This window comes from Coregonus lavaretus (genome assembly GCF_964263955.1).
Source record: "Coregonus lavaretus genome assembly, chromosome: 30".
Taxonomy (NCBI): Eukaryota; Metazoa; Chordata; class Actinopteri; order Salmoniformes; family Salmonidae; genus Coregonus; species Coregonus lavaretus.
In genome coordinates this window covers 12,626,692-12,654,350 of record NC_140017.1, presented here as the reverse complement: position 1 = coordinate 12,654,350, position 27,659 = coordinate 12,626,692, and the positions used below count along the sequence as shown (strand labels likewise).

At 41.8% G+C, this 27,659-nt stretch overlaps 1 protein-coding gene across 1 annotated transcript in view; it reads left to right on the top strand.

Moving 5' to 3' along the window:
- Nucleotides 1–24,436, top strand: part of LOC311105747 (rap1 GTPase-activating protein 2-like) — a gene marked incomplete at both ends in the record, with an annotated part of 58,341 nt that extends 33,905 nt beyond the window's left edge. The window contains 8 exons of the mRNA XM_084147956.1: nucleotides 13,918–13,953; nucleotides 18,203–18,235; nucleotides 18,506–18,724; nucleotides 19,203–19,306; nucleotides 19,798–19,876; nucleotides 20,390–20,443; nucleotides 24,069–24,152; nucleotides 24,332–24,436. Of these exons, the coding sequence (XP_084004082.1) occupies nucleotides 13,918–13,953; nucleotides 18,203–18,235; nucleotides 18,506–18,724; nucleotides 19,203–19,306; nucleotides 19,798–19,876; nucleotides 20,390–20,443; nucleotides 24,069–24,152; nucleotides 24,332–24,436 (714 nt within the window). The remainder of the gene's footprint in view (nucleotides 1–13,917; nucleotides 13,954–18,202; nucleotides 18,236–18,505; nucleotides 18,725–19,202; nucleotides 19,307–19,797; nucleotides 19,877–20,389; nucleotides 20,444–24,068; nucleotides 24,153–24,331) is intronic.
- Between the last annotated feature and the right edge of the window lie 3,223 nt (nucleotides 24,437–27,659).

Genomic DNA, 27,659 nt, shown 5'->3' with positions numbered 1-27,659 from the left:
CCCCACACCCACTGAGGACATACACAAGCCACAGATTGTACTCCTTATGGACTCAAACGGGAAATACATACAAGGAAATACACTTTTTCCCAAACACACAGTGTCTAAACTCTGGTGTCCAAACATTCAGCGCGCCCTAGACCTTCTGTCTGAGGACCAACTAGGATCACCCAGCCACATAATAATACACACAGGCACAAACAACCTGAGAACACAGCAGGAAAGGGTGGCCACAGCATTCAAGGGAGTGATAGAAAAAGCTTATTCTATTTTCCCCAACGCACAAGTGGTTATCTCAACCCTGCTACCACGAAAATACTTCCACCCTGCTACCATACAGCAGGTAAACTCAAGTATTTCCTGTGACTGTGCATCAAAACCAAATGTCTACCTGGCCCACCACTCCACCCTGGACGTGAACAGCCTTTACGACCAGGTCCACCTATACAAGGCAGCAGTGCCCACCTTCGCCCGGATCCTAAAGGATATCGCCCTCAACCGCAGACCCAACACCTCACATAGGAGCAACAGATCAACAGACACCCTGCCCTGACCAGCGAGACAGTCTCCCAGACCTGCGGGACCCTCTAGGTTACAGAGAGCTGGTAGTCCCAGCCACCAAACTACCAGGTGTGAAACAGGGAAGGGACTCAGGGGGTATGCTAATTTGGTATAGAGCAGACCTATCTCACTCTATTAAATTAATCAAAACAGAAACATTTTACATTTGGTCCTCTGTAGCTCAGCTGGTAGAGCACGGCGCTTGTAACGCCAAGGTAGTAGGTTCGATCCCCGGGACCACCCATACAGAAAAATTTATGCACGCATGACTGTAAGTCGCTTTGGATAAAAGCGTCTGCTAAATGGCATATTATTATTATTATTACATTTGGCTAGAAATTCAAAAGGAAATTATCTCAATAGAGAAACATTTCCTCCTGTGTGCTACCTATATCCCCCCACTAGAATCCCCATACTTTAATGAAGACAGCTTCTCCATCCTGGAGGGGGAAATCAATCATTTCCAGACCCAGGGACATGTACTGGTCTGTGGCGACCTAAATGCCAGAACTGGACAAGAACCTGACACCCTCAGCACACAGTGGGACAAACACCTACCTGGAAGTGACAGCATTCCCTCCCCCATATGCCCCCATAGGCACAACTACGACAACATAACCAACAAAAACGGGTCACAACTCCTGCAGCTCTGTCACACACTGGGTATGTACATAGTTAATGGTAGGCTTCGAGGGGACTCCTATGGTAGGTACACATATAGCTCATCTCTTGGCAGTAGTACTGTAGACTACTTTATCACTGACCTCAACCCAGAGTCTCTCAGAGTGTTCACAGTCAGCCCACTGACACCCTATCAGACCACAGCAAAATCACAGTCTACTTGAACAGAGCAATACTCAATCATGAGGCATCAAAGCCAAAGGAACTGAATAATATTAAGAAATGCTATAGATGGAAGGAAAGTAGGGTCGAAACCTATCAAAAAACAATTAGGCAACAACAAATTAAATCCCTTTTAGACAACTTCCTGGACAAAACGTTCCAGTGTAATAGTGAAGCTGTAAACTTGGCAGTAGAAAACCTAAACAGTATATTTGACCTCTCAGCTTCCCTATCAAATCTAAAAATCGCTAACAGAAAACCGAAGAAAATGGTTTGATGAAGAATGCAAAAACTTAAGAAAGAAATTGAGAAACCTATCCAACCAAAAACATAGAGACACAGACAACCTGAGCCTACGCCTTCACTATGGTGATTCACTAAAACAATACAGAAATACACTACGGAAAAAAAGAAATCAGCTCTATGTAATTGAAGAATCCATAGACTCTAACCACTTCTGGGAAAATTGGAAAACACTAAACAAACAACACGAAGAGCTATCTATCCAAAACAGAGATGTATGGGTAAACCACTTCTCCAATCTTTTTGGCCCTATAACAAAGAACAAACAGCAAAAAAATATACATGATCAAATGCAAATCTTAGAATCAACTATTAAAGACTACCAGAACCCACTGAATTCTCCAATTACATTGAATGAACTACAGGACAAAATACAAACCCTCCAACACAAAAAAGGCCTGTGGTGTTGATGGTATCCTCAATGAAATTATAAAATATACAGACCACAAATTCCAATTGGCTATACTTAAACTCTTTAACATCATCCTTAGCTCTGGCATCTTCCCCAATATTTGGAACCAAGGACTGATCACCCCAATCCACAAAAGTGGAGCAAATTTGACCCCAATAACTACCGTGGGATATGTGTCAACAGCAACCTTGGGAAAATCCTCTGCATTATCATTAACAGCAAACTAGTTCATTTCCTCAGTGAAAACAATGTACTGAGCAAATGTCAAATTGGCTTTTTACCAAATTACCGTACGACAGACCACATATTCACCCTGCACACCCTAATTGACAAACAAACAAACCAAAACAAAGGCAAAGTCTTCTCATGCTTTGTTGATTTCAAAAAAGCTTTTGACTCAATTTGGCATGAGGGTCTGCTATACAAATTGATGGAAAGTGGGGTAGGGGGAAAAACATATGACATTATAAAATCCATGTACACAAACAACAAGTGTGAATTGGCGAGGGCACTAGAACAGTCTGCAGCAACCGGCCTCACCCTACTAGAATCAGAAGTCAAATGTCTACTGTTTGCTGATGATCTGGTGCTTCTGTCACCAACCAAGGAGGGCCTACAGCAGCACCTTGATCTTCTGCACAGATTCTGTCAGACCTGGGCCCTGACAGTAAATCTCAGTAAGACAAAAATAATGGTGTTCCAAAAAAGGTCCAGTTGCCAGGACCACAAATACAAATTCCATCTAGACACCGTTGCCCTAGAGCACACAAAAAACTATACATACCTCGGCCTAAACATCAGCGCCACAGGTAACTTCCACAAAGATGTGAACGATCTGAGAGACAAGGCAAGAAGGGCCTTCTATGCCATCAAAAGGAACATAAAATTTGACATACCAATTAGGATCTGGCAAAAAATACTTGAATCAGTTATAGAACCCATTGCCCTTAATGGTTGTGAGGTCTGTGGTCCGCTCACCAACCAAGAATTCACAAAATGGGACAAACACCAAATTGAGACTCTGCATGCAGAAATCTGCAAAAATATCCTCAGTGTACAACGAAAAACACCAAATAATGCATGCAGAGCAGAATTAGGCCGATTCCTGCTAATTATCAAAATGCAGAAAAGAGCCGTTAAATTCTATAACCACTTAAAAGGAAGCGATTCCTAAACCTTCCATAACAAAGCAATCACCTACAAAGAGATGAACTTGGAGAAGAGTCCCTTAAGTAAGCTGGTCCTGGGGCTCTGTTCACAAACACAAACAGACCCCACAGAGCCCCAGGACAACAACAACAACACAATTAGACCCAACCAAATCATGAGAAAACAAAAAGAGAATTACTTGACACATTGGAAAGAATTAAAAAAACAGAGCAAACTAGAATGCTATTTGGCTCTAAACAGAGAGTACACAGTGGCAGAATACCTGACCACTGTGACTGAACTTAAGGAAAGCTTTGACTATGTACAGACTCAGTGAGCATAGCCTTGCTATTGAGAAAGGCCGTCGTAGGCAGACCTGGCTCTCAAGAGAAGACAGGCTATGTGCACACTGCCCACAAAATGAGGTGGAAACTGAGCTGCACTTCCTAACCTCCTGCCAAATGTATGACCATATTAGAGACACGTATTTCCCTCAGATTACAGAGATCTACAAAGAATTTGAAAACAAACCCAATTTTGATAAACTCCCTTATCTACTCGGTGAAAAACCACAGTGTGCCATCACAGCAGCAAGATTTGTGACCTGGGCAACCAGGGAAGAACAAACACCATTGTAAATACAACCCATATTTATGTTTATTTATTTTCCCATTTGTACTTTAACTATTTGCACATTGTTACAACACTGGATATATACAGCTGCGGAAAAAAGTAAGAGACCACTGCAAAATTATCAGTTTCTCTGGTTTTACTATTTATAGGTATGTGTTTGGGTAAAAATTACATTTTTGTTTTATTCTATAAACTACTGACATAATTTCTCCCAAATTCCAAATAAAAATATTGTCATTTACAGCATTTATTTGCAGAAAATGACAACTGGTCAAAATAACAAAAAAGATGCAGTGTTGTCAGACCTCGAATAATGCAAAGAAAATAAGTTCATGTTTCTTTTGAAACAACACAATACTAATGTTTTAACTTAGGAAGAGTTATATTTTGTCGAATATCCCTGATTTTCAATCACAGCTTTCATGCTTCTTGGCATGCTCTCCACCAGAAGTCACATTCCAGAAGTTTTCAATGGGGTTCAGGTCTGGAGATTGGGCTGGCCATGACAGGGTCTTGATCTGGTGGTCCTCCATCCACACCTTGATTGACCTGGCTGTGTGGCATGGCGCATTGTCCTGCTGGAAAAACCAATCCTCAGAGTTGGGGAACAATGTCAGAGCAAAAGGAAGCAAGTTTTCTTCCAGGACAACCTTGTACGTGGCTTGATTCATGCATCCTTCACAAAGACAAATCTGCCCGATTCCAGCCTTGCCGAAGCACCCCCAGATCATCACCCATCCTCCACCAAATTTCACAGTGGGTGCGAGACTCTGTGTCTTGTAGGCCTCTCCAGGTCTCCGTCTAACCATTAGACGACCAGGTGTTGGGCAAAGCTGAAAATTGGACTCATCAGAGAAGATGACCTTACTCCAGTCCTCTACGGTCCAATCCTTATGGTCTTTTTCAAACCTCAGCCTGGCTCTTCTTTGCTTCTCATTGATGAAGGGCTTTTTTCTAGCTTTGCACAACTTCAGCCCTGCCCCTAGGAGCCTGTTTTGAACCGTCCTCGCCGTGCACTTCACCCCAGCTGCCGTTTGCCATTCTTTTTGTAGGTCACTTGATGTCATCCTACGGTTATTGAGTGACATTTGAATGAGTTGGCGGTCATCCCGGTCAGTAGAGAGTCGTTTTCGCCCTCTGCCGGTCTGTAGCTTTGTTGTCCCCAATGTCTGCTGCTTGACCTTGATCTTATGAACCGCCGTCTTTGAAATTTTAAGGATGGAAGCAACCTGACGCTCACTGTATCCCTCTGCCAGTAAAGCCAGAATTAAACCCTTCTTTTCCTCACTCAAAACGTTCCTTTTCAACTCTTTTGGCACGGTCAATAGTTATTTTTGGATTAATATTACTTTTGAGGTACTATTAGCACTGTTTTTGCCATCCAGCTGGTCCTATTGCAAGAGGATAGTGATGACCACAGCAGTGGTTTTTATACTTTTCCTTGTTAAATAAGATTTGGTTCATGTGATCACCTAATCAGTACCTAATTCAGTAGAATGAGGTGTGCCTGTGTTGGAATTCAACAGACACTGGAATGGAATGGCTGTCATACATGTAGAGATGCAGATTTAAGAAAAATTTGCAGTGGTCTCTTAATTTTTTCCACAGCTGTATACAGTGGGGAGAACAAGTATTTGATACACTGCCGATTTTGCAGGTTTTCCTACTTACAAAGCATGTAGAGGTCTGTAATTGTTATCATAGGTACACTTCAACTGTGAATTTTCTTTCTCCAGAAAATCACATTGTATGATTTTTAAGTAATTAATTTGCATTTTATTGCATGACATAAGTATTTGATCACCTACCAACCAGTAAGAATTCCAGCTCTCACAGACCTGTTAGTTTTTCTTTAAGAAGCCCTCCTGTTCTCCACTCATTACCTGTATTAACTGCACCTGTTTGAACTCGTTACCTGTATAAAAGATACCTGTCCACACACTCAATCAAACAGACTCCAACCTCTCCACAATGGCCAAGACCAGAGAGCTGTGTAAGGACATCAGGGATAAAATTGTAGACCTGCACAAGGCTGGGATGGGCAGCTTGGTGAGAAGGCAACAACTGTTGGCGCAATTATTAGAAAATGGAAGAAGTTCAAGATGACGGTCAATCACCCTCGGTCTGGGGCTCCATGCAAGATCTCACCTCGTGGGGCATCAATGATCATGAGGAAGCTGAGGGATCAGCCCAGAACTACACGGCAGGACCTGATCAATGACCTGAAGAGACCACAGTCTCAAAGAAAACCATTAGTAACACCACTACGCCGTCATGGATTAAAATCCTGCAGCGCACGCAAGGACCCCCTGCTCAAGCCAGCGCATGTCCAGGCCCGTCTGAAGTTTGCCAATGACCATCTGGATGATCCAGAGGAGGAATGGGAGAAGGTCATGTGGTCTGATGAGAGCTTTTTGGTGTAAACTCCACTCGCCGTGTTTGGAGGAAGAAGAAGGATGAGTACAACCCCAAGAACACCATCCCAACCTTGAAGCATGGAGGTGGAAACATCATTATTTGGGGATGCTTTTCTGCAAAGGGGACAGAACGACTGCACCGTATTGAGGGGAGGATGGATGGGGCCATGTATCGCAAGACCTTGGCCAACAACCTCCTTCCCTCAGTAAGAGCATTGAAGATGGGTCGTGGCTGGGTCTTCCAGCATGACAAAGACCCGAAACACACAGCCAGGGCAACTAAGGAGTGGCTCCGTAAGAAGCATCTCAAGGTCCTGGAGTGGCCTAGCCAGTCTCCAGACCTGAATCCAATAGAAAATCTTTGGAGGGAGCTGAAAGTCTGTATTGCCCAGCGACAGCCCCGAAAACTGAAGGATCTGGAGAAGGTCTGTATGGAGGAGTGAGCCAAAATCCCTGCTGCAGTGTGTGCAAACCTGGTCAAGACCTACAGGAAACGTATGATCTCTGTAATTGCAAACAAAGGTTTCTGTACCAAATATTAAGTTCTGCTTTTCTGATGTATCAAATACTTATGTCATGCAATAAAATGCAAATTAATTACTTTTGTTTTAGATTCCATCTCTCACAGTTGAAGTGTACCTATGATAAAAATTACAGACCTCTACATTATTTGTAAGTAGGACAACCTGCAAAATCGGCAGTGTATCAAATACTTGTTCTCCCCAGTGTATATACATAAGATGACATTTGAAATGTCTTTATTCTTTTGGAACTTCTGAGTGTAATGTTTACTGTTAATATTTATTGTTTATTTCACTTTTGTTTACTATCTACTTCACTTGCTTTGGCAATGTTAACATACGTTCCCCATGCCAATAAAGCCCTTAAATTGAATTGAATTGAATTGAATTGAGAGAGAGACAGACAGAGGGGGAGATATATATACATGTATAGAGAGAGAGGGAGAGAGGTATTTTACATCTAGACTTTGTGGTGTGCCAGCCTTAGAGGACAGACAGACCTATCTGTTACATCTTGGTTCTCAGCCTGTCCACGCTCCGCTTACGTCACGGTTCCTCTCTGATTGGCGTCCGATTGATAGATCTCCGTCTGGCCTCTAGGAGGCCCACCATGGCCCCCAGTGTCCATCAGCAGTTCTCTCACCTCAGACGGGGGACGACGATGAATCACCAAGGTTACAGTGCCCATCTGTAGGGCTGTGTGAGCCTGGCTCTTTGTGTTGACTCTGTGGGACTAGCTGTGTGGGTTTGGGACTCTGTGGCAGGTTAATGAATAACTAAACGATAACTCCCGCTGCACTGACAGCTGTGGGATTAGCATGTTCACCTGAGCTCAGGTGGTATGGATATCCCGGGGCTAAAGTAAATATATGTTTTTACTGCTGTGACATGGATCGTTTCCCTGGTTTTCCTGGTTTACAGAGTACCAGGTTGTATATCTTAAGGTAAAACATGGGTTTTCCAGGTCTTGGTGTGTTTTAGTGGTATTGCTGGTGGTGTTCGTGTATGATATAACATGTTGCTGTAATGCGGTGGGTTTAATGGCTGCGTTGATAAGGGGTTATTAGTACCTGTGTAGATAGGGAAGCAGTAATGTCAGTGTTACTCATTGAAGCTCACACCTTTCAAATCATTTGTGTTTAGCTTTGTCATTAATGCCATTAAGCTCACTGTATGAAATGGTGCATTTTACCTGTGCCTCGTGTATTTCTGATAAGTAGTGCTTTGACAGCCTTAGTCTGCATTCTCTACTTGCCAACCTTGAAACCTGAAACCTGTGATTCAAACAATGTAGTTGATTATGTTCCTCATCCTTTGTGCCTTTAGCATATTTCCTGAGTATGACCTTTGACCGTCACATAGAGAACTATGTGTTTGTTGATTGACTGTCATTCATTATAAAGACACAAAAAGGCCAGGACAACACTGTATAAAACAATGTTTTAATCCAAGATGGATCTTCGTCAGGTCAAAAGCTGTCAAGACGTTTTTGTTTCTTTGTAGAGTTTTTCGTCTACCAACTATTATAGTAACTTACCAATGAAAATCTCATTTTTAAAGCATATATTCTGTTCACTCATATCCAAATAATGTTGTTGACTTGTCCTTTACTTATTTATAATATTTATAATCACCGGTATTTGCCCACACCATAGTGCTGTTTGTGAATAGGGAAAGCAGGGTCACACAGAAAAGCTGCTTATTAACAAAGGGCCTACATCATTTTTATTTTTTGGAAAGAAATCTATTTCACTCATATTGTAATTAATAGTAAGTCATATTTCGTAGAAGTCTTTGACAGCTACTTTAAGTGTAATGGGATCATGTGTTAATGACAACTTTACTTCCTAATCTCCACTCTCATTCAGCTCAGAGTGGTCCCTATATTGACATTAGTTATTTGAATTGTTTGATGATCATTACAATAATGATAATGCACTACAATTTTTTTTTTTTTTTTTTTTTTTTTTTTTTTTGGGGGGGGGGAATGGATCAGCTTAATATTGCAGATAGATTGTATCTTCTATCAATGTAATTGTCTGCATCACTTCCAATCCCCCATGTTTTTTTATTTTTTTATTTTTTTTATATATATACTCCCCTTTATTACTTTTCAACCCCACCATCCTTTCCCTACTTGGAGTAAATTAGTGAACAACAATGCCCAGGCCTCTACTTCCGGTCTATACTTACTATCTACACCTTATGGACAGAGTTAATTTTACAATAATTCTATTATATATATATATATATATAATTTTTTTTAATTTAAATTTTTTTTGCTCCTGAACTTCTTCTACTCTCAACCTCGCCGATCATTTTCATGATGTCCATCCAGTTTGCTTCTATATGCCATATCTTTCTAACTGTGCTCTTTCCCAAAAGCTCCCAACATACAACCTATATACTTATTATGGACACAGTATGCTTACATTATTAGCTATCTTTGTTATTATATGTTGTTATTTGTTATTAGTCCCATCCTTCAACTCTATTCAATACCTCCCATCTATCTCTTAACACCATCCATATAGGATTTCTGCCATATATATTTCAACCGTACTGTGATGTTTTACAAAAGATCTGAACCTTTCTATTCTCATTGCTTCTACAGATTGTGAATTAAAAATAAACATTTTTGCTAAAAGTATTATTATATTATTGATTGATTGACTATGACTTTTCAGATCACCCAGTAATGCTATCTGTAAGGTTAGTTCCAGGTAAATATTGCAATCCTTTAGCCATTCCTGGACCTGTGTCCAAAAACAAGCTACAAATGGACAGAACCAAAACAAATGATCCAATGATTCTGTCTCTTCACAGCAAAATCTGCAGAGCTGGGAAGATTGTATCCCCCATATAAATAACATTCTATTGGTAGCAAGAATTTTATATAATAATTTAAATTGAAAGATTCTAATTTTTGAATCCGGTGTCGTTTTGCGTGTCAGTTCATAAACACTATGCCATGGGATCGGTACGTCAAAGATCTCTTCCCAACTATTTTGCAATCTATATGGGACGGCTGTCAATCCTTTGGTCCTTAAGTGAAACTGATATACTTTTTTATTTATCACAGTTTTCCTTAACCAATTATGTTCTTTAATGCAAGGCCGACAGACAAGTTCCTTACTTTCTCCCCCTTCCACTTTCCTCTTCCATTTTTGCGGTAAGGCTGCAATTATTTGGTTGTAATTTTGGGTAGAGCAGACATTTCCATATGTTTTTGTTAGCTGCATGTGCGTCATAACTCCACCAGTCCTACCGATGATATCATTTACGAAGATTATACCTTTTTTAAACATTCTGTCAAAAAATAAAGGTTTTTTGTCAATTAGTATATTTGAATTTAACCACAATATTTGTTGCATTATTTGTTCTGTCGTTTCTGGAGGATTAAATTGACATTTGCAACCAACTTTCTATGGCTTGTTTTAGAAATAGTGACATTTGGGAGATTATTTCCTTTTCAAATAACTGAAAGTGAGAGGTTGTAATCTGAATAAAGGGAAAAAGGCCTTTCTTGAACATTGGGTGAGACAATCTTACTAATTTGCTTGAGATCCAGTTAGGATTTAAGTATAACTTTTGTATGACTGAAGCTTTTAGTGATAGGTCTAATGCTTTAATATTTAATAATTTCTGTCCTCCGAATTCATATTCATTATATAAATATGCTCTTTTAATTTTGTCTGGCTTGCCGTTCCAAATAAAATTGAATATTTTTTTCTCATATAATTTAAAAAACTGTTCGCTAGGCGTAGGCAAGACCATAAGCAAATAGGTAAACTGGGATAATACTAAAGAGTTAATCAGGGTGATTTTTCCACAAATTGACAGGTATTTTCCTTTCCATGGTAGTAAGATCTTATCTATTTTTGCTAACTTTCTATTAAAATGTATTGAAGTGAGATCATTTATTTCCTTTGGGATATGTATTCCGAGTATATCCACATCACCATCAGACCATTTTATTGGTAAACTACATGGTAATGTAAAAATTGTATTTTTTAGTGATCCAATACGTAATATAGTACATTTGTCATAATTTGGTTGTAATCCAGAGAGGTTAGAAAATGTATCTAGATCCTCTATGAGGCTGTGGAGGGATTCTAGTTGTGGATTTAAAAGAAAACATGAATCATCAGCGTACAATGACACCTTTGTTTTTAAGCCCTGTATTTCTAATCCTCTGATATTATTATTGGATCTGATTTTAATAGCTAACATCTCGATGGCCACAATAAATAGATATGGTAGTGGATAGTGGACAACCTTGTTTCACTCCTCTTGACAGTTTAAAACTTTCTGAGAAATAGCCATTATTTACTATTTTACACCTAGGGTTACTATACATGATTTTGACCCATTTTATAAGAGATTCTCCAAAATTGAAATGCTCCAGGCATTTATATATAAACCCCAGTCGAACTTTATCAAATGCCTTTTCGAAGTCTGCTATGAATAGCAGGCCTGGTTTCCCATATTTTCCATAGTGTTCTATTGTTTCCAATACTTGCCTTATATTATCTCCAATGTATCTTCCATGTAAAAAACCTGTCTGATTAGAATGAATAATATCCGACAATACCTTTTTAATTCTATGCGCTATACATTTTGCTAGGATTTTTGCATCACAACACTGAAGTGTAAGGGGCCTCCAATTTTGTAAATGGACTGGATCTTTATATTTTCCACTTGTATCCTGTTTCAGTAATAATGAGATCAGTCCTTCTTCTTGAGTGTCAGATAATCTACCATTTACATAGGAGTGGTTAAAACATGCTAATAACGGTCCTCTTAGTATATCAAAAAAGGTTTGGTATACCTCGACTGGTATGCCATCCAACCCTGGAGTTTTCCCAGACTTAAAGTCTTTAATTGCATCCAGAAGTTCCTCCTCTGTAATTTCACCTTCACATGAGTCTTTCTGTGTGGCTGTTAATTTGACATTATCAATAGAAAAAAAATCTCTACAATTAGCTTCAGTTAGAGGAGATGGAGGCGACTGAAAAGAAAACATATGCTTAAAGTACTTTGTTTCTTCCTTCAAAATATCATTTGGTGAATTATGGGTGACTCCGTCAATTGTAACCAGTTTCATTAAGTTCTTTTTGGTAGCATTCCTATGTTGAAGATTAAAAAAGAATTTTGTGAATTTTTCCCCATATTCCATCCAGTTTGCTTTATTTTTATAATATATTACACTTGATCTTTCTTGAATAAGTTTCTCCATTTCTTTTTGTTTTTCCTCTAATTTATTCTGAGCCTCTATGTTACAGTTTTTATTGCCATCTATCTGTTCTGTTAGACTTTCTATTTCCTTTCTTAGTATAAACTCTTTTGACCTAAATTGCTTTTGTTTTCGAGATGAGTACTGAATTGCATGGCCTCTAAAGGCACATTTAAAGGTGTCCCATACAATAAGGGGATTCGCTGTACCTATGTTATGTTGGAAAAAGTCAGTTATAAATTCCTTTGTTCTAATTATAAATAAATTATCATCCAATAGGCTTTGATTACATTTCCAATATCCTCGCCCACGTGGAAATTCAGTAAGAGTAATGTATATGCCTATTATATGATGGTCCGACCGCATTCTGTCCCGTATCAACACTTTTTTTACTTTTGGTGCCAACGAGAATGAGATAAGAAAGAAGTCAAGAAGACTAGCTTGATTCAGTCTCCGCCATGTATATCTCACTAGATCAGTATATTTAAGCCTCCATATATCTACTAGTTCTAATGTATCCATGACATTCACAATTTCCTTAAGAGCATGTGGGTGATTGTTTGTGGTGTGATTTCCTTTACGGTCCATTGAGCTATTTAAAACAGTATTATAATCCCCCACCATAATAATATTGTCTTGAGTTGCTTGCAGGCTTGATAATTTATTATATATATTGTCAAAGAATTGTGGATCATCATTATTTGGTCCGTAAAGGTTAATGAGCCATATCTGTTTATGGTCCAATAACATATTTAAAATAATCCATCTACCTTGTGTATCTATTTGTACAATTTGCACATTCGGATCGAAATTACTATTAATTAATATCATCACCCCTTTTGAATTTCTTTGCCCATGGGAGAAGTATATTTCCCCCCCCCCATTCTTTTTTCCACGCTACTTCATCTCGAATTGTTGAATGCACTACATTTATTACCAATATTTAGTTGTCTGCACTTTCATTCTTTACGTTTTTCCATCATCCTGTCAGTAAGATTTTGACCCAGAACTTCAGTATAGTTTCATAGGAAGCATATTGGTGTGCCAGGAGCACATCCTGTCAGTAAGATTTTGACCCAGAACTTCAGTATAGTTTCATAGGAAGCATATTAGTGTGCCAGGAGCACATCCTGTCAGTAAGATTTTGACCCAGAACTTCAGTGTAGTTTCATAGGAAGCATATTGATGTGCCAGGAGCACAACAACAGCCCATTCTTTTTCTGGAGTGACAGTTTTGAGGAAGTGGAGTAGGCTTGCTTATCTGTGTTTGTATAATATACAAACACAGATACTGCACATATGGGTGTGAGAGGGTGTAGGACTGTCCTTCCTTATCTGCTCTGCCTTATTGCTAACCAGTGTGGAAATTCTGCTAGCTGTAGATGATCGTGGTGTGATAATTGTAGTTACTGGGTTTTAGAAGTTTCAGTACACTTTCGAGGCTACATTGCAGACTGTCCAGTCAGGCATCAGATTGTTATATCACATGATGTGGTTAGCGCGTATACATCTCAATGTAGTCAGCCTGGAACGCAGCCTCAGTGACCAGACCTCTCTCTATTTCCATAGAAATACCCAGAAACCCCTTGTTCACACTTAAACCATCTCACGCTGGTGTTATGTTTTGTGGACATCACAAAGCCATACCTCAACCTATACCAAATTAACCCTAATTGAAAATATCTGTCATGAATTAATTTAGTGCTTATTTAGGAAATAAAGTGCACTCCACTTATAGTGTATCACATTGGTCCAGGACAATTTGATACACTATAACCGCATTCACTATAACTGTATGACATTGTGGTAAAATAATCACCTCTGTTTGTCTGTTTGTTTCAGTCTGCCGAGTTCTTTGACATGCTGGGAAGGATGCAGGTAAGACTCCTCCCTCTTCTCTCTTCTTCCTCTTCCTTCTCTCTTTCCTTCTCTTCTCTCTAAGCTGCTGGCATGGACGTGGTGATGAAAGCACGACACGTCCATCACTTCCTGAGATTTTAATCACGGGTCCTCCCTAACGAGCAGAAGGGTCCCGTTATTAAGCCATGGGAGTTTGGAGGGGGAACGCAGGCCGCCCTTAATTTGAGGAGCCGCGACGACCGGGTCCAATCTCTGGTCCTGATTGAGTAATGGGCCGAACCGAACCAAGTTAACGAGCTCCCTCTAAAAACCCATTGATTTCTCTGTCCTGTTCTGCTGCACTGTGTCTGTGGGGTTCTGGGATCTTCTGTGGGAATGGGGTTTTAGGCAGGGTGGGGGCAGGAATAGGGTCGGTGGTGGTGGCAGCTTTGTCATGCCCATTTGGGGACAGTGGGGGAGCTTTTGACAGAGAGGGAGTGAGCGGAGGAGGACAGGATATCGACAGCACCTGATGACAAGTGTGCGAGGACAGAGGCCACACTGGCCTGCTGCCACCTCTGAGTCAGTCCTTACCAGACCCCTCTCTGTCCCCACAGTCCCTTACAGAGCACAGCGCCACATCGACCCGCACTACTAACTAGACTAGAGCAATCGATGGTGGAACAGTTGAAAAGCCTCTATCTGGAATGGTTGATCACAGAGCCCGTCTCAGAGGGATCGAAGATGGATGCATTAAGACAGGCCCCTAGCGTTGATCTAACCCAGCGGTGTTGACAAGTAGTCCCCCACTGAGCTACATCTGTTTCCCCATCCCCTCTACTGTCTGTCTGTCTGTCTGTCTGTCTGTCTGTCTGAGCTAGCCTGGTCCCTGATCTGATGGTGCTGTATTGCCAACTCCTATGGTCATTGTCAATGCAGCATAAACAGATTGGGGACCAGGTTATGTCAGAGCCACTCTGCTGAACCAGAGACAAGCATCACTGGAGGATGAGGACCATTCAAAAGCATGCAGAGAGTGCATAGATAGATAGCTAAACCAGTCTGTGCGTTGACCACTGAAATCAATAATGGAAAGTAGGGATACGGATGCGGTTTAAGTCTGGAGAATGACTTGACTTGTGTGTGAGGTCTTAAGGGTCTTCCCACGCCGGGATAAGGATAATTGAGATATGATTAAGTCTGGTAAAAGACTTGAGAGAATCTGTGTGTGTGGTAAGGATTCAGGCTTCAGAGCCTTCACACATGCACATAAGTCTTTCTCCACAGGTCTTTCCAGTAGATTGGTAATTGTGCAATTCAGGATGTGTCAACTGGAGTCATGTATGCTCTGCATATGCAAACACTTCTTATATCCAAGCAAATATTTTACCTGGGTTCCACCTATGTGCTATCTAGAACCTAAAATGGTTATTTGGTTGTCCCCATAGGAGAACCCTTTGAATAACCCTTCCAGGTAGAATCCTTTTGGTTCCAGGTATAACCCTTTTGGGTTCCATTAAGAATCCTTTCCACAGAAGGTTCTAAATGGAACCCAAAAGGTTTCTACCAGGAACCAAAAATGGTTCTCCTATGGGGACGGTCGAAGAACCCTTTTGGAACCCTTTTTTCTAAGAGTGTACAATATGTACGTACAGTAACTGATCTGGGAGTTGCGTAAGTCAGGAATGATCATTTTTGTACCCTTGTGACCCTCCGTCCACATGCGTGACCCTAACCAGGTCCCTAAATCTGAGGCGACGAAGCCCCACTCGCAGAGAAGCAAGGTCTGAGAAACACACACACACACACACACACACTCACGTCAGTGTCTGTGGACCTCACCACTGGGCATGCTTCTCTGTCATGGTGCATTGACCTTGCCTCTGTGTGCATTCCTTTATTAATTGATTAATGTATTCCTTTATCAATTTATTAATGTATTCCTTTATCAATTTATTAATGTATTCCTTTATCAATTTTTTCCATCCCTTCTTTGTTTGATTGTGGTGGTGGTCATCCTCCGTGTTAACCCTGTCATCCTGGAGTAGTTTCACCACTCTCTTGTAACACTCTCCTAAGGTCCCCTCAACCAGGAAAAACGTAGGCTAACTTAAAGTAACAAAGAGCTGTTCATAATGAATGCTATTCCCCTCAATCTCCTGGGACTATATACAGTGTAAAAACAAAGAGTCAATACTGAGACTATCTCGTATCTCTGAGAGTGTCGGAAGGTGGAGACTCCCCATCAATGTTTCCCTGTTTGATGACTGTGCTGTTTCATTGTGTTGCATCACTCATTGGACCATCAATTGCTTCTGTAGAATAAAATACTGTATATACAGTTGAAGACGGAAGTTTACATACACCTTAGCCAAATACATTTAAACTCAGTTTTTCACAATTCCTGACATTTAATCCTAGTAAAAAATCCCTGTCTTAGGTCAGTTAGGATCACCACTTTATTTTAAGAATGTGAAATGTCAGAACAATAGTAGAGAGAATGATTTATTTCAGCTTTTATTTATTTCATCACATTCCCAGTGGGTCAGAAGTTTACATACACTCAATTAGTATTTGGTAGCATTGCCTTTAAATTGTTTAACTTGGGTCAAACGTTTCGGGTAGCCTTCCACAAGCTTCCCACAATAAATTGGGTGAATTTTGGCCCATTCCTCCTGACAGAGCTGGTGTAACTGAGTCAGGTTTGTAGGCCTCCTTGCTCGCACACGCTTTTTCAGTTCTGCCCACACATTTTCTATAGGATTGAGGTCAGGGCTTTGTGATGGCCACTCCAATACCTTGACTTTGTTGTCCTTAAGCCATTTTGCCACAACTTTGGAAGTATGCTTGGGGTCATTGTCCATTTGGAAGACCCATTTGCGACCAAGCTTTAACTTCCTGACTGATGTCTTGAGATGTTGCTTCAGTATGTCCACATAATTTTCCTTCCTCATGATGCCATCTATTTTGTGAAGTGCACCAGTCCCTCCTGCAGCAAAGCACCCCCACAGCATGATGCTGCCACCCCCGTTCTTCACGGTTGGGATGGTGTTCTTCGGCTTGCAAGCATTCCCCTTTTTCCTCCAAACATAACGATGGTCATTATGGCCAAACTGTTCTATTTTTGTTTCATCAGACCAGAGGAAATTTCTCCAAAAAGTAAGATCTTTGTCCCCATGTGCAGTTGCAAACTGTAGTCTGGCTTTTTTATGGCGGTTTTGGAGCAGTGGCTTCTTCCTTGCGGAGCGGTCTTTCAGGTTATGTCGATATAGGACTAATTTTACTGTGGATATAGATACTTTTGTACCTGTTTCCTCCAGCATCTTCACAAGGTCCTTTGCTGTTGTTCTGGGATTGATTTGCACTTTTCGCACCAAAGTACGTTCATCTCTAGGAGACAGAACGGGTCTCCTTCCTGAGAGGTATGACGGCTGCGTGGTCCCATGGTGTTTATACTTGTGTACTATTGTTTGTACCTTCAGGCGTTTGGAAATTGCTCCCAAGGATGAACCAGACTTGTGGAGGTCTACAATTTATTTTCTGATGTCTTGGCTGATTTCTTTTGATTTTCCCATGATGTCAAGCAAAGAGGCACTGAGTTTGAAGGTAGGCCTTGAAATACATCCACAGGTACACCTCCAATTGACTCAAATGATGTTAATTAGCCTATCAGAAGCTTCTAAAGGCATGACATCATTTTCTGGAATTTTCCAAGCTGTTTAAAGGCACAGTCAACTTAGTGTATGTAAACTTCTGACCCACTTGAATTGTGATACAGTGAATTATAAGTGAAATAATCTGTCTGTAAACAATTGTTGGAAAAATTACTTGTGTCATGCACAAAGTAGATGTCCTAACCGACTTGCCAAAACTGTAGTTTGTTAACAAGAAATTTGTGGAGTGGTTGAAAAACTAGTTTTAATGACTCCAACCTAAGTGTATGTAAACTTCCGACTTCAACTGTATGTTCACCCTGTGTTTCTGTGTTCAAGCTTACTATGGCGACTGACTGCCCCAGTTGTAATGTAGTTCAAGGCCCTGTTTGAATATTTTACAAACACACCATGCCTTTCTCCGTTTCTTGAAGCAATCACTGATCTTACACAAATTGATAGGTGTAAGCAATGGTTCTATCACATAGCTTTCACCAACCCAGCCTTTTCAGATCAGGGATTTCTTTAAAGAAGGAAGGAAAGAGGCATTATTCAATGTATTTGAACAGGGCTCTAGTTATTCCAGCGTAATAGGTTGATGATCTGTGTGTGTCTCTCCTCTCTCTGTCTAGCAGGATGACTACATTCCATACCCGCGGATAGAGGATGTGAGTCAGCCCTCTGATACGATCATATCAGCTGGATCAAAGCACTATGCACACACAAGCGTGAATAACACAAACCCACATATGCATGCATACATACACACACACACATGCAGGAATGCAAATACTGGTGGTCAATGTAAAGGCTCAAATAACATTTACAGGCACATTTATGATCAATATCCCAAGCTCTTATTTATTTCTATGGCCCTGTTCTTGTGGATGGTGATGTCTTGGTACATAAACCCCTTGTACCTTGGTTGTGTGGTTCAGATTCTGGAGAAGGGTAGCCCATACCCGCAGGTGATCCTGCCCCAGTTTGGGGGTTACTGGATTGAGGATGCCGAGGCGCCTGCAGGCACCCCCACCTCCTCGGAGAGCAGCTTCTGTGAGGAGGATGACGGAGGGGACATAAGCCCTGGGGGAGGCTTCGGCTTCCGGCTGGAGTGTAACAGCACGGCCAGGGCCTACCGCAAACACTTCCTGAGCAGGGTGAGTCAAGGCCTATTTGGCTAGTAGTAATAATGTGGGTGTGTGAGTGGGGGGGAAGGGGGGTCTGCGCCTGCATGTGTGTGTCTGTGTGTGTTTACGTGTGTACGTGTGTGTGTGTTCTCTGTAAGGGTGTGTTTCCCTCCAGTCTTTCTCCATTCGGTGATTTTTCCTACTTCAGACTCAATTCTGCTCTGGGGTTATGACAAAGAATTAGGAATCAGTCTTTTGGAAAAATTAACGTATAATTTACACCAATAATATGGAGATCTGTGAAATATTGACTGTTAAACCTTATTAGACGCTGTGTAACTTCTTTAAACTGTCTCATCATACTGTGTAGTGATTTGCTGTCCTCCCTCCCTCCATCACTTTCTCCCCTCTTTCTTTCTATCGCTCTGACTCTCTCTCTCTCTCTCTCGCTCTCTCTCTCTCTCTCTCTCTCTCGCTCTCTCTCTCTCTCTCTCTCTCTCTTCTTCAGGAGCATATGAACTACTACTGCACAGGCAGCAGTCTGGGGAACCTCATTATGTCACTGAAGCACGAGGAGGCAGAGGGCCAGGAGTTCCTCCGCATCATGCTCAGGTAACTACACTAGGGCCAGGAGTTCCTCTGCATCATGCTCAGGTAGCTACAGTAGGGCCAGGAGTTCCTCCATCATGCTCAAGTAGCTACAGTAGGGCCAGGAGTTCCTCCATCAAGCTCCGGTAGTTAAACTAGGGCCAGGAGTTCCTCCATCATGCTCAGGTAGCTACAGTCATATAATTACATACAATAGGGCCAGGAGTTCCAGTAGGGATGTAGGATCTGAACTAGCTATGATCTGCCCTGGCCTGGACCCATTAATGCATCCACAGCAGACAGTGTCCAGTGGGCCTATGTTGGTTCTGGAGCCTGGCTTGGACCCATTGTTATAGTCACACTACCCCTACCTTGTGAATGTGGATTTACACACTTATCATGTAACCGGTAGCCAGAACTTTCACTGTAGGTATAGGGAGTATGTATGTGCGATGTGCTGCCTACCTTCTTTAAGATGTGGTTATTGACAATGGTTTTGTGCAATCATCACCCAGGTCGAGGACAAAGACACACCATGACAGGATCTCTCTGGCAGGCCTCAACCAGCTTCCCAGTGTACCCCAGATAGCCAAGGTAAGGAGGGCTGACTTAATAATATAATATATAATATGCCATTTAGCAGACGCTTTTATCCAAAGCGACTTACGCACCACCAAGTACCACATGTTCACTCAATACAACATGTACTCAGTGTAAAGTGGTGATCTGGATTTCAAAAATCAACAATGCTGACAGCCCACCACTGTTTTGGTAAACAGCTGAGGGTGGGGTTGAAGAAATTTCGCCACTTTCAAATTCATAGACTGACCATGAGATCAAAATTATAGTTTTAACCATGAGTTGAAACTATAGCGTTTGTTTACATTTACTTTGTTTACAAACAATGAAGTAAAACAAGCTTTTGGGTTCTGATGCGGTAAGACAGTTGAAATAAGCTCATGATTCATTTATACACTGATATATTATAATTAATTTAACAGTCCATAAAGGGATGTACCAATACCAGATTGCCCCTTCAACCTAAAATCGATTTGTTTCCATCACTGTGATTTCAAATGGATCCGTATCTGTCTGTCTGTGTTTCAGCTTCTCTGCGACGACGTGACTGGCCTGAAGTTCAACCCGGTCCTGTACCCCAGAGTGAGTCTGCTCCACAGTTTCCTTTCAGCCAGGCGCTTCCACCTCTACTACAGTAGCCATAGAACCAGGGTCGTTCATTAGGTCATGCCATAGAAATATAAATAGTTTTTTAGCAATTCTATTTCTATGGGGCATGCATAATTTTTTCAAAACGTTTTGCAATGAACACAAGTGTTTCTTATTGGACATTTCCAGGTAGTCTCTCCCTTTTTCAGTCCCTTTTCTTTCGTTTGCTGCAACTTCCACCTGGTCCACTACACAGCCTGTACCACCATGTTCTGTCTTACTGATGTGGTGTAGGCAGTGCTAATGTAACAATGTACGCTGGGAGTCGGGAAGCAAGTACAGGGAGTGCATTTAATGATAAATAAAACATGGAACAAAACAAGAGTAGCGCCCAGACAGGAACAGAGTAACAGAATCAATAACGCCTATGGAAGGAACCAAAGGGAGTGACATACAGTGGGGAAAAAAAGTATTTAGTCAGCTACCAATTGTGCAAGTTCTCCCACTTAAAAAGATGAGAGAGGCCTGTAATTTTCATCATAGGTACACGTCAACTATGACAGACAAAATGAGGGGAAAAAATCCAGAAAATCACATTGTAGGATTTTTAATGAATTTATTTGCAAATTATGGTGGAAAATAAGTATTTGGTCAATAACAAAAGTTTCTCAATACTTTGTTATATACCATTTGTTGGCAGTGACACAGGTCAAACGTTTTCTGTAAGTCTTCACAAGGTTTTCACACACTGTTGCTGGTATTTTGGCCCATTCCTCCATGCAGATCTCCTCTAGAGCAGTGATGTTTTGGGGCTGTCGCTGGGCAACACGGACTTTCAACTCCCTCCAAAGATTTTCTATAGGGTTGAGATCTGGAGACTGGCTAGGCCACTCCAGGACCTTGAAATGCTTCTTATGAAGCCACTCCTTCGTTGCCCGGGCGGTGTGTTTGGGATCATTGTCATGCTGAAAGACCCAGCCACGTTTCATCTTCAATGCCCTTGCTGATGGAAGGAGGTTTTCACTCAAAATCTCACGATACATGGCCCCATTCATTCTTTCCTTTACACGGATCAGTCGTCCTGGTCCCTTTGCAGAAAAACAGCCCCAAAGCATGATGTTTCCACCCCCATGCTTCACAGTAGGTATGGTGTTCTTTGGATGCAACTCAGCATTCTTTGTCCTCCAAACACGACGAGTTGAGTTTTTACCAAAAAGTTATATTTTGGTTTCATCTGACCATATGACATTCTCCCAATCCTCTTCTGGATCATCCAAATGCACTCTAGCAAACTTCAGACGGGCCTGGACATGTACTGGCTTAAGCAGGGGGACACGTCTGGCACTGCAGGATTTGAGTCCCTGGCGGCGTAGTGTGTTACTGATGGTAGGCTTTGTTACTTTGGTCCCAGCTCTCTGCAGGTCATTCACTAGGTCCCCCTGTGTGGTTCTGGGATTTTTGCTCACCGTTCTTGTGATCATTTTGACCCCACAGGGTGAGATCTTGCGTGGAGCCCCAGATCGAGGGAGATTATCAGTGGTCTTGTATGTCTTCCATTTCCTAATAATTGCTCCCACAGTTGATTTCTTCAAACCAAGCTGCTTACCTATTGCAGATTCAGTCTTCCCAGCCTGGTGCAGGTCTACAATTTTGTTTCTGGTGTCCTTTGACAGCTCTTTGGTCTTGGCCATAGTGGAGTTTGGAGTGTGACTGTTTGAGGTTGTGGACAGGTGTCTTTTATACTGATAACAAGTTCAAACAGGTGCCATTAATACAGGTAACGAGTGGAGGACAGAGGAGCCTCTTAAATAAGAAGTTACAGGTCTGTGAGAGCCAGAAATCTTGTTTGTTTGTAGGTGACCAAATACTTATTTTCCACCATAATTTGCAAATAAATTCATAAAAAATCCTACAATGTGATTTTCTGGATTTTTTTCCCTCAATTTGTCTGTCATAGTTGACGTGTACCTATGATGAAAATTACAGGCCTCTCTCATCTTTTTAAGTGGGAGAACTTGCACAATTGGTGGCTGACTAAATACTTTTTTTCCCCACTGTATATGTGACAGCTAGTTCTGTTCATCACATCAGAGGTCATAAGGATGATGGAGCTGCTTGTTGTGCCTCTGCTCCGGGTCCTGTAGAACTGATCTGTTATTATGACAGTCGGCTCAGACTGCTCCCCCCCCCCCCCCCCCCCCCCCCCCCCTCTCCCATCCCCCACTGGTCACAGCTGACTGCCTTTCAAAATGGCCACAATCAACCCACAGTGGTCCTGGGTCGTATTCATTAGGGCATGCAACGGAAAACATTTTGCAGCTGAAAACAGAAATGAGCATTTCTTATTGGACAAGTCCAAGTAGTCCCTTCCTGTTTTAGTCAGTTTCTTTCCATTTGGTGCCTATTGAATACAACCCTGACCTCCACAGACGTGATAGACATACACTACATTACCAAAAGTATGTGGACACCTGCTCGTCATGGGCATTATTTTGGAGTGGCCCCCCCTTTGCTGCTATAACAATCTCCTCTCTTCTGGGAAGGCTTTCCCCAAGATGTTGGAACATTGCTGCGGGGACTTGCTTCCATTCAGCCACAAGAGCATTAGTGAGGTCGGGCACTGATGTTGGGCGATTAGGCCTGGCTCGCAGTCGGCGTTCCAATTCATACCAAAGGTGTTCGATGGGGTTGAGGTCAGGGCTTTGTGCAGGCCAGTCAAGTTCTTCCACACCGATTTCGACAAACCATTTCTGTATGGATCTCGCTTTGTGCACAGGTGCATTGTCATACTGAAACAGGAAAGGGCCTTCCCCAGACCATTATTCCTCCTCCACCAAACTTTGCAGTTGGCACTATGCATTCGGGCAGGTAGCATTCTCCTGGCATCCGCCAAACTCAGATTCGAACTTCCAAATGGTGAAGCGTGATTCATCACTTCAGAGAATGCATTTCCACTGCTCCAGAGTCCAATGGCGTCGAGCTTTACACCAGTATAGCAGACGCTTGGCATTGCTCATGGGGATCTTAGGCTTGTGTGTGGCTGCTCATCCATGGAAGCCCATTTCATGAAGCTCCTGAAGAACAGTTATTGTGCTGACGTTGCTTCCAGGGGCAGTTTGGAACTCGGTAGTAAGTGTTGCAACTGAGGACAGACGATTTTTACACGCTACACGCTTCAGCACTCGGCGGTCCCGTTCTGTGAGCTTGTGTGGTCTACCACTTCGCAGCTGAGCCGTTGTTGCTCCTAGACGTTTCCACTTCACAATAACAGCATTTACAGTTGACCGGGGCAGCTCTAGCAGGGCAGAAATTTGACGAGCAGACTTGTTGGAAAGGTAGCATCCTAAGACGGTGCCACTTTGAAAGTCACTGAGCGCTTCAGTAAGGCCATTCTACTGCCAATGTTTGTCTATAGAGATTGCATGGCTGTGTGCTCGATTTTATGCACCTGTCAGCAACAGGTGTGGCTGAAATAGTTGAATCCACTAATTTGAAGGGGTGTCCACATACATTTGTATATATAGTGTAAATGTCTGCCCGAGTTATGGAGTGACTTTATCACATAACTGGATTTTATATGTATGCACACATCCTTATCATTTTTTTGTTTTGGTTTCAGGGCTCTCAGCTGATAATAGGTTATGACGAACATGAAGTGAACAACACCTTTAAGTTTGGTGTCATCTACCAGAAGTTTGGTCAGGTGAGTGTGATATGCAGGTTTTTATTGCCAAATGGTGTTTCCGTTTATTCCTTATCAATCCCATGCCATTTATTTTTGCCCTGTAACTTGCATTGTGTATGGAACCCCATACATTAACATCTCCATTTTAATCTTCTCCCTTCATCTCTGTCTCCTCTCCTCTAATCGCTCCATCCCAGACGACAGAGGAGGAGTTGTTTGGGAACAACGAGGAGACGCCAGCCTTCCGAGAGTTCCTCAGTGTTCTGGGAGACAACATAGAGCTGAATGACTTTAAGGGGTGAGAGACATAGATACAACTCTACTACGACTCTACTAGAGAGAGAGAGAGAGAGAGAGAGAGAGAGAGAGAGAGAGAGAGAGAGAGAGAGAGAGAGAGATCGAGAGAGAGAGAGAGAGATCGAGAGAGAGAGAGAGAGATCGAGAGAGAGATCGAGAGAGACAGAGAGAGAGAGAGACAGAGAGAGAGAGAGACAGAGAGAGAGAGAGAGAGAGAGAGAGAGAGAGAGAGAGAGAGAGAGAGAGAGAGAGACAGAGAGACAGAGACAGAGACAGAGAGAGAGAGAGAGAGAGAGAGAGAGAGAGAGAGAGAGAGAGAGAGCCCATATGCCCCCCTAGGCACAACTACGACAACATAACCAACAAAAACGGGTCACGACTCCTGCAGCTCTGTCGCACACTGGGTATGTACATAGTCAATGGTAGGCTTCGAGGGGACTCCTATGGTAGGTTCACCTATAGCTCATCTCTTGGCAGTAGTACTGTAGACTACTTTATCACTGACCTCAACCCAGAGTCTCTCAGAGCGTTCACAGTCAGCCCACTGACACCCATATCAGACCACAGCAAAATCACAGTCTACTTGAACAGAGCAATACTCAATCATGAGGCATCAAAGCCAAAGGAACTGAATAATATTAAGAAATGCTATAGATGGAAGGAAAGTAGTGTTGAAACCTACCAAAAAACAATTAGGAAACAACAAATTCAATCCATTCTAGACAACTTCCTGGACAAAATGTTCCACTGTAATAGTGAAGGTGTAAACTTGGCAGTAGAAAACCTAAACAGTATATTTGACCTCTCAGCTTCCCTATCAAATCTAAAAATCTCTAACAGAAAACCAAAGAAAAGTAATAACAGTGATAAATGGTTTGCTGAAGAATGCAAAAACCTAAGAAAGAAATTGAGAAACCTATCCAACCAAAAACATAGAGACCCAGAAAACCTGAGCCTACGCCTTCACTATGGTGAATCACTAAAACAATACAGAAATACACTACGGAAAAAGAAGGAACAGCATGTCAGAAATCAGCTCAATGTAATTGGAGAATCCATAGACTCTAACCACTTCTGGGAAAACACTAAACAAACAACAACACGAAGAGCTATCTATCCAAAACAGAGATGTATGGGTAAACCACTTCTCCAATCTTTTTGGCCCTATAACAGAGAACAAACAGCAAAAAAATATACATGATCAAATGCAAATCTTAGAATCAACTATTAAAGACTACCAGAACCACCCACTGGATTCTCCAATTGCATTGAATGAACTACAGGACAAAATACAAACCCTCCAACCCAAAAAGTCCTGTGGTGTTGATGGTATCCTCAATGAAATGATAAAATATACAGACCACAAATTTCAATTAGCTATACTTAAACTCTTTAACATCATACTTAGCTCTGGCATCTTCCCCAATATTTGGAACCAAGGACTGATCACCCCAATCCACAAAAGTGGAGACAAATTTGACCCCAATAACTACCGTGGGATATGCGTCAACAGCAACCTTGGGAAAATCCTCTGCATTATCATTAACAGCAGACTAGTTCATTTCCTCAGTGAAAACAATGTACTGAGCAAATGTCAAATTGGCTTTTTACCAAATTACCGTACGACAGACCACGTATTCACCCTGCACACCCTAATTGACAAACAAACAAACCAAAACAAAGGCAAAGTCTTCTCATGCTTTGTTGATTTCAAAAAAAGCTTTTGACTCAATTTGGCATGAGGGTCTGCTATACAAATTGATGGAAAGTGGGGTTGGGGGAAAAACATACGACATTATAAAATCCATGTACACAAACAACAAGTGTGCGGTTAAAATTGGCCAAAAACACACACATTTCTTTCCACAGGGCCGTGGGGTGAGACAGGGATGCAGTTTAAGCCCCAACCTCTTCAACATATCTATCAACGAATTGGCGAGGGCACTAGAACAGTCTGCAGCACCCGGCCTCACCCTACTGGAATCTGAAGTCAAATGTCTTCTGTTTGTTGATGATCTGGTGCTTCTGTCACCAACCAAGGAGGGCCTACAGCAGCACCTAGATCTTCTGCACAGATTCTGTCAGACCTGGGCCCTGACAGTAAATCTCAGTAAGACAAAAATAATGGTGTTCCAAAAAAGGTCCAGTTGCCAGGACCACAAATACAAATTCCATCTAGACACCGTTGCCCTAGAGCACACAAAAAACTATACATACCTCGGCCTAAACATCAGCGCCACAGGTAACTTCCACAAAGATGTGAACGATCTGAGAGACAAGGCAAGAAGGGCCTTCTATGCCATCAAAAGGAACATAAAATTTGACATACCAATTAGGATCTGGCTAAAAATACTTGAATCAGTTATAGAACCCATTGCCCTTTATGGTTCTGAGGTCTGGGGTCCGCTCACCAACCAAGAATTCACAAAATGGGACAAACACCAAATTGAGACTCTGCATGCAGAATTCTGCAAAAACATCCTCCGTGTACAACGTAAAACACCAAATAATGCATGCAGACCAGAATTAGGCCAATACCCGCTAATTATCAAAATCCAGAAAAGAGCCGTTAAATTCTATAACCACTTAAAAGGAAGCGATTCCCAAACCTTCCATAACAAAGCCATCACCTACAGAGAGATGAACTTGGAGAAGTGTCCCCTAAGTAAGCTTGTCCTGGGGCTCTGTTCACAAACACAAACAGACCCCACACAGCCCCAGGACAACAACAACAACAACACAACTAGACCCAACCAAATCATGAGAAAACAAAAAGAGAATTACTTGACACATTGGAAAGAACAAACAAAAAAACAGAGCAAACTAGAATGCTATTTGGCCCTAAACAGAGAGTACACAGTGGCAGAATACCTGAACACTGTGACTGACCCAAACTTAAGGAAAGCTTTGACTATGTACAGACTCAGTGAGCATAGCCTTGCTATTGAGAAAGGCCGCCGTAGGCAGACCTGGCTCTCAAGAGAAGACAGGTTATGTGCACACTGCCCACAAAATGAGGTGGAAACTGAGCTGCACTTCCTAACCTCCTGCCAAATGTATGACCATATTAGAGACACATATTTCCCTCAGATTACAGCGATCCACAAAGAATTCGAAAACAAACCCAATTTTGATAAACTCCCTTATCTACTGGGTGAAAAACCACAATGTGCCATCACAGCTGCAAGATTTGTGACCTGTTGCCACAAGAAAAGGGCAACCAGTGAA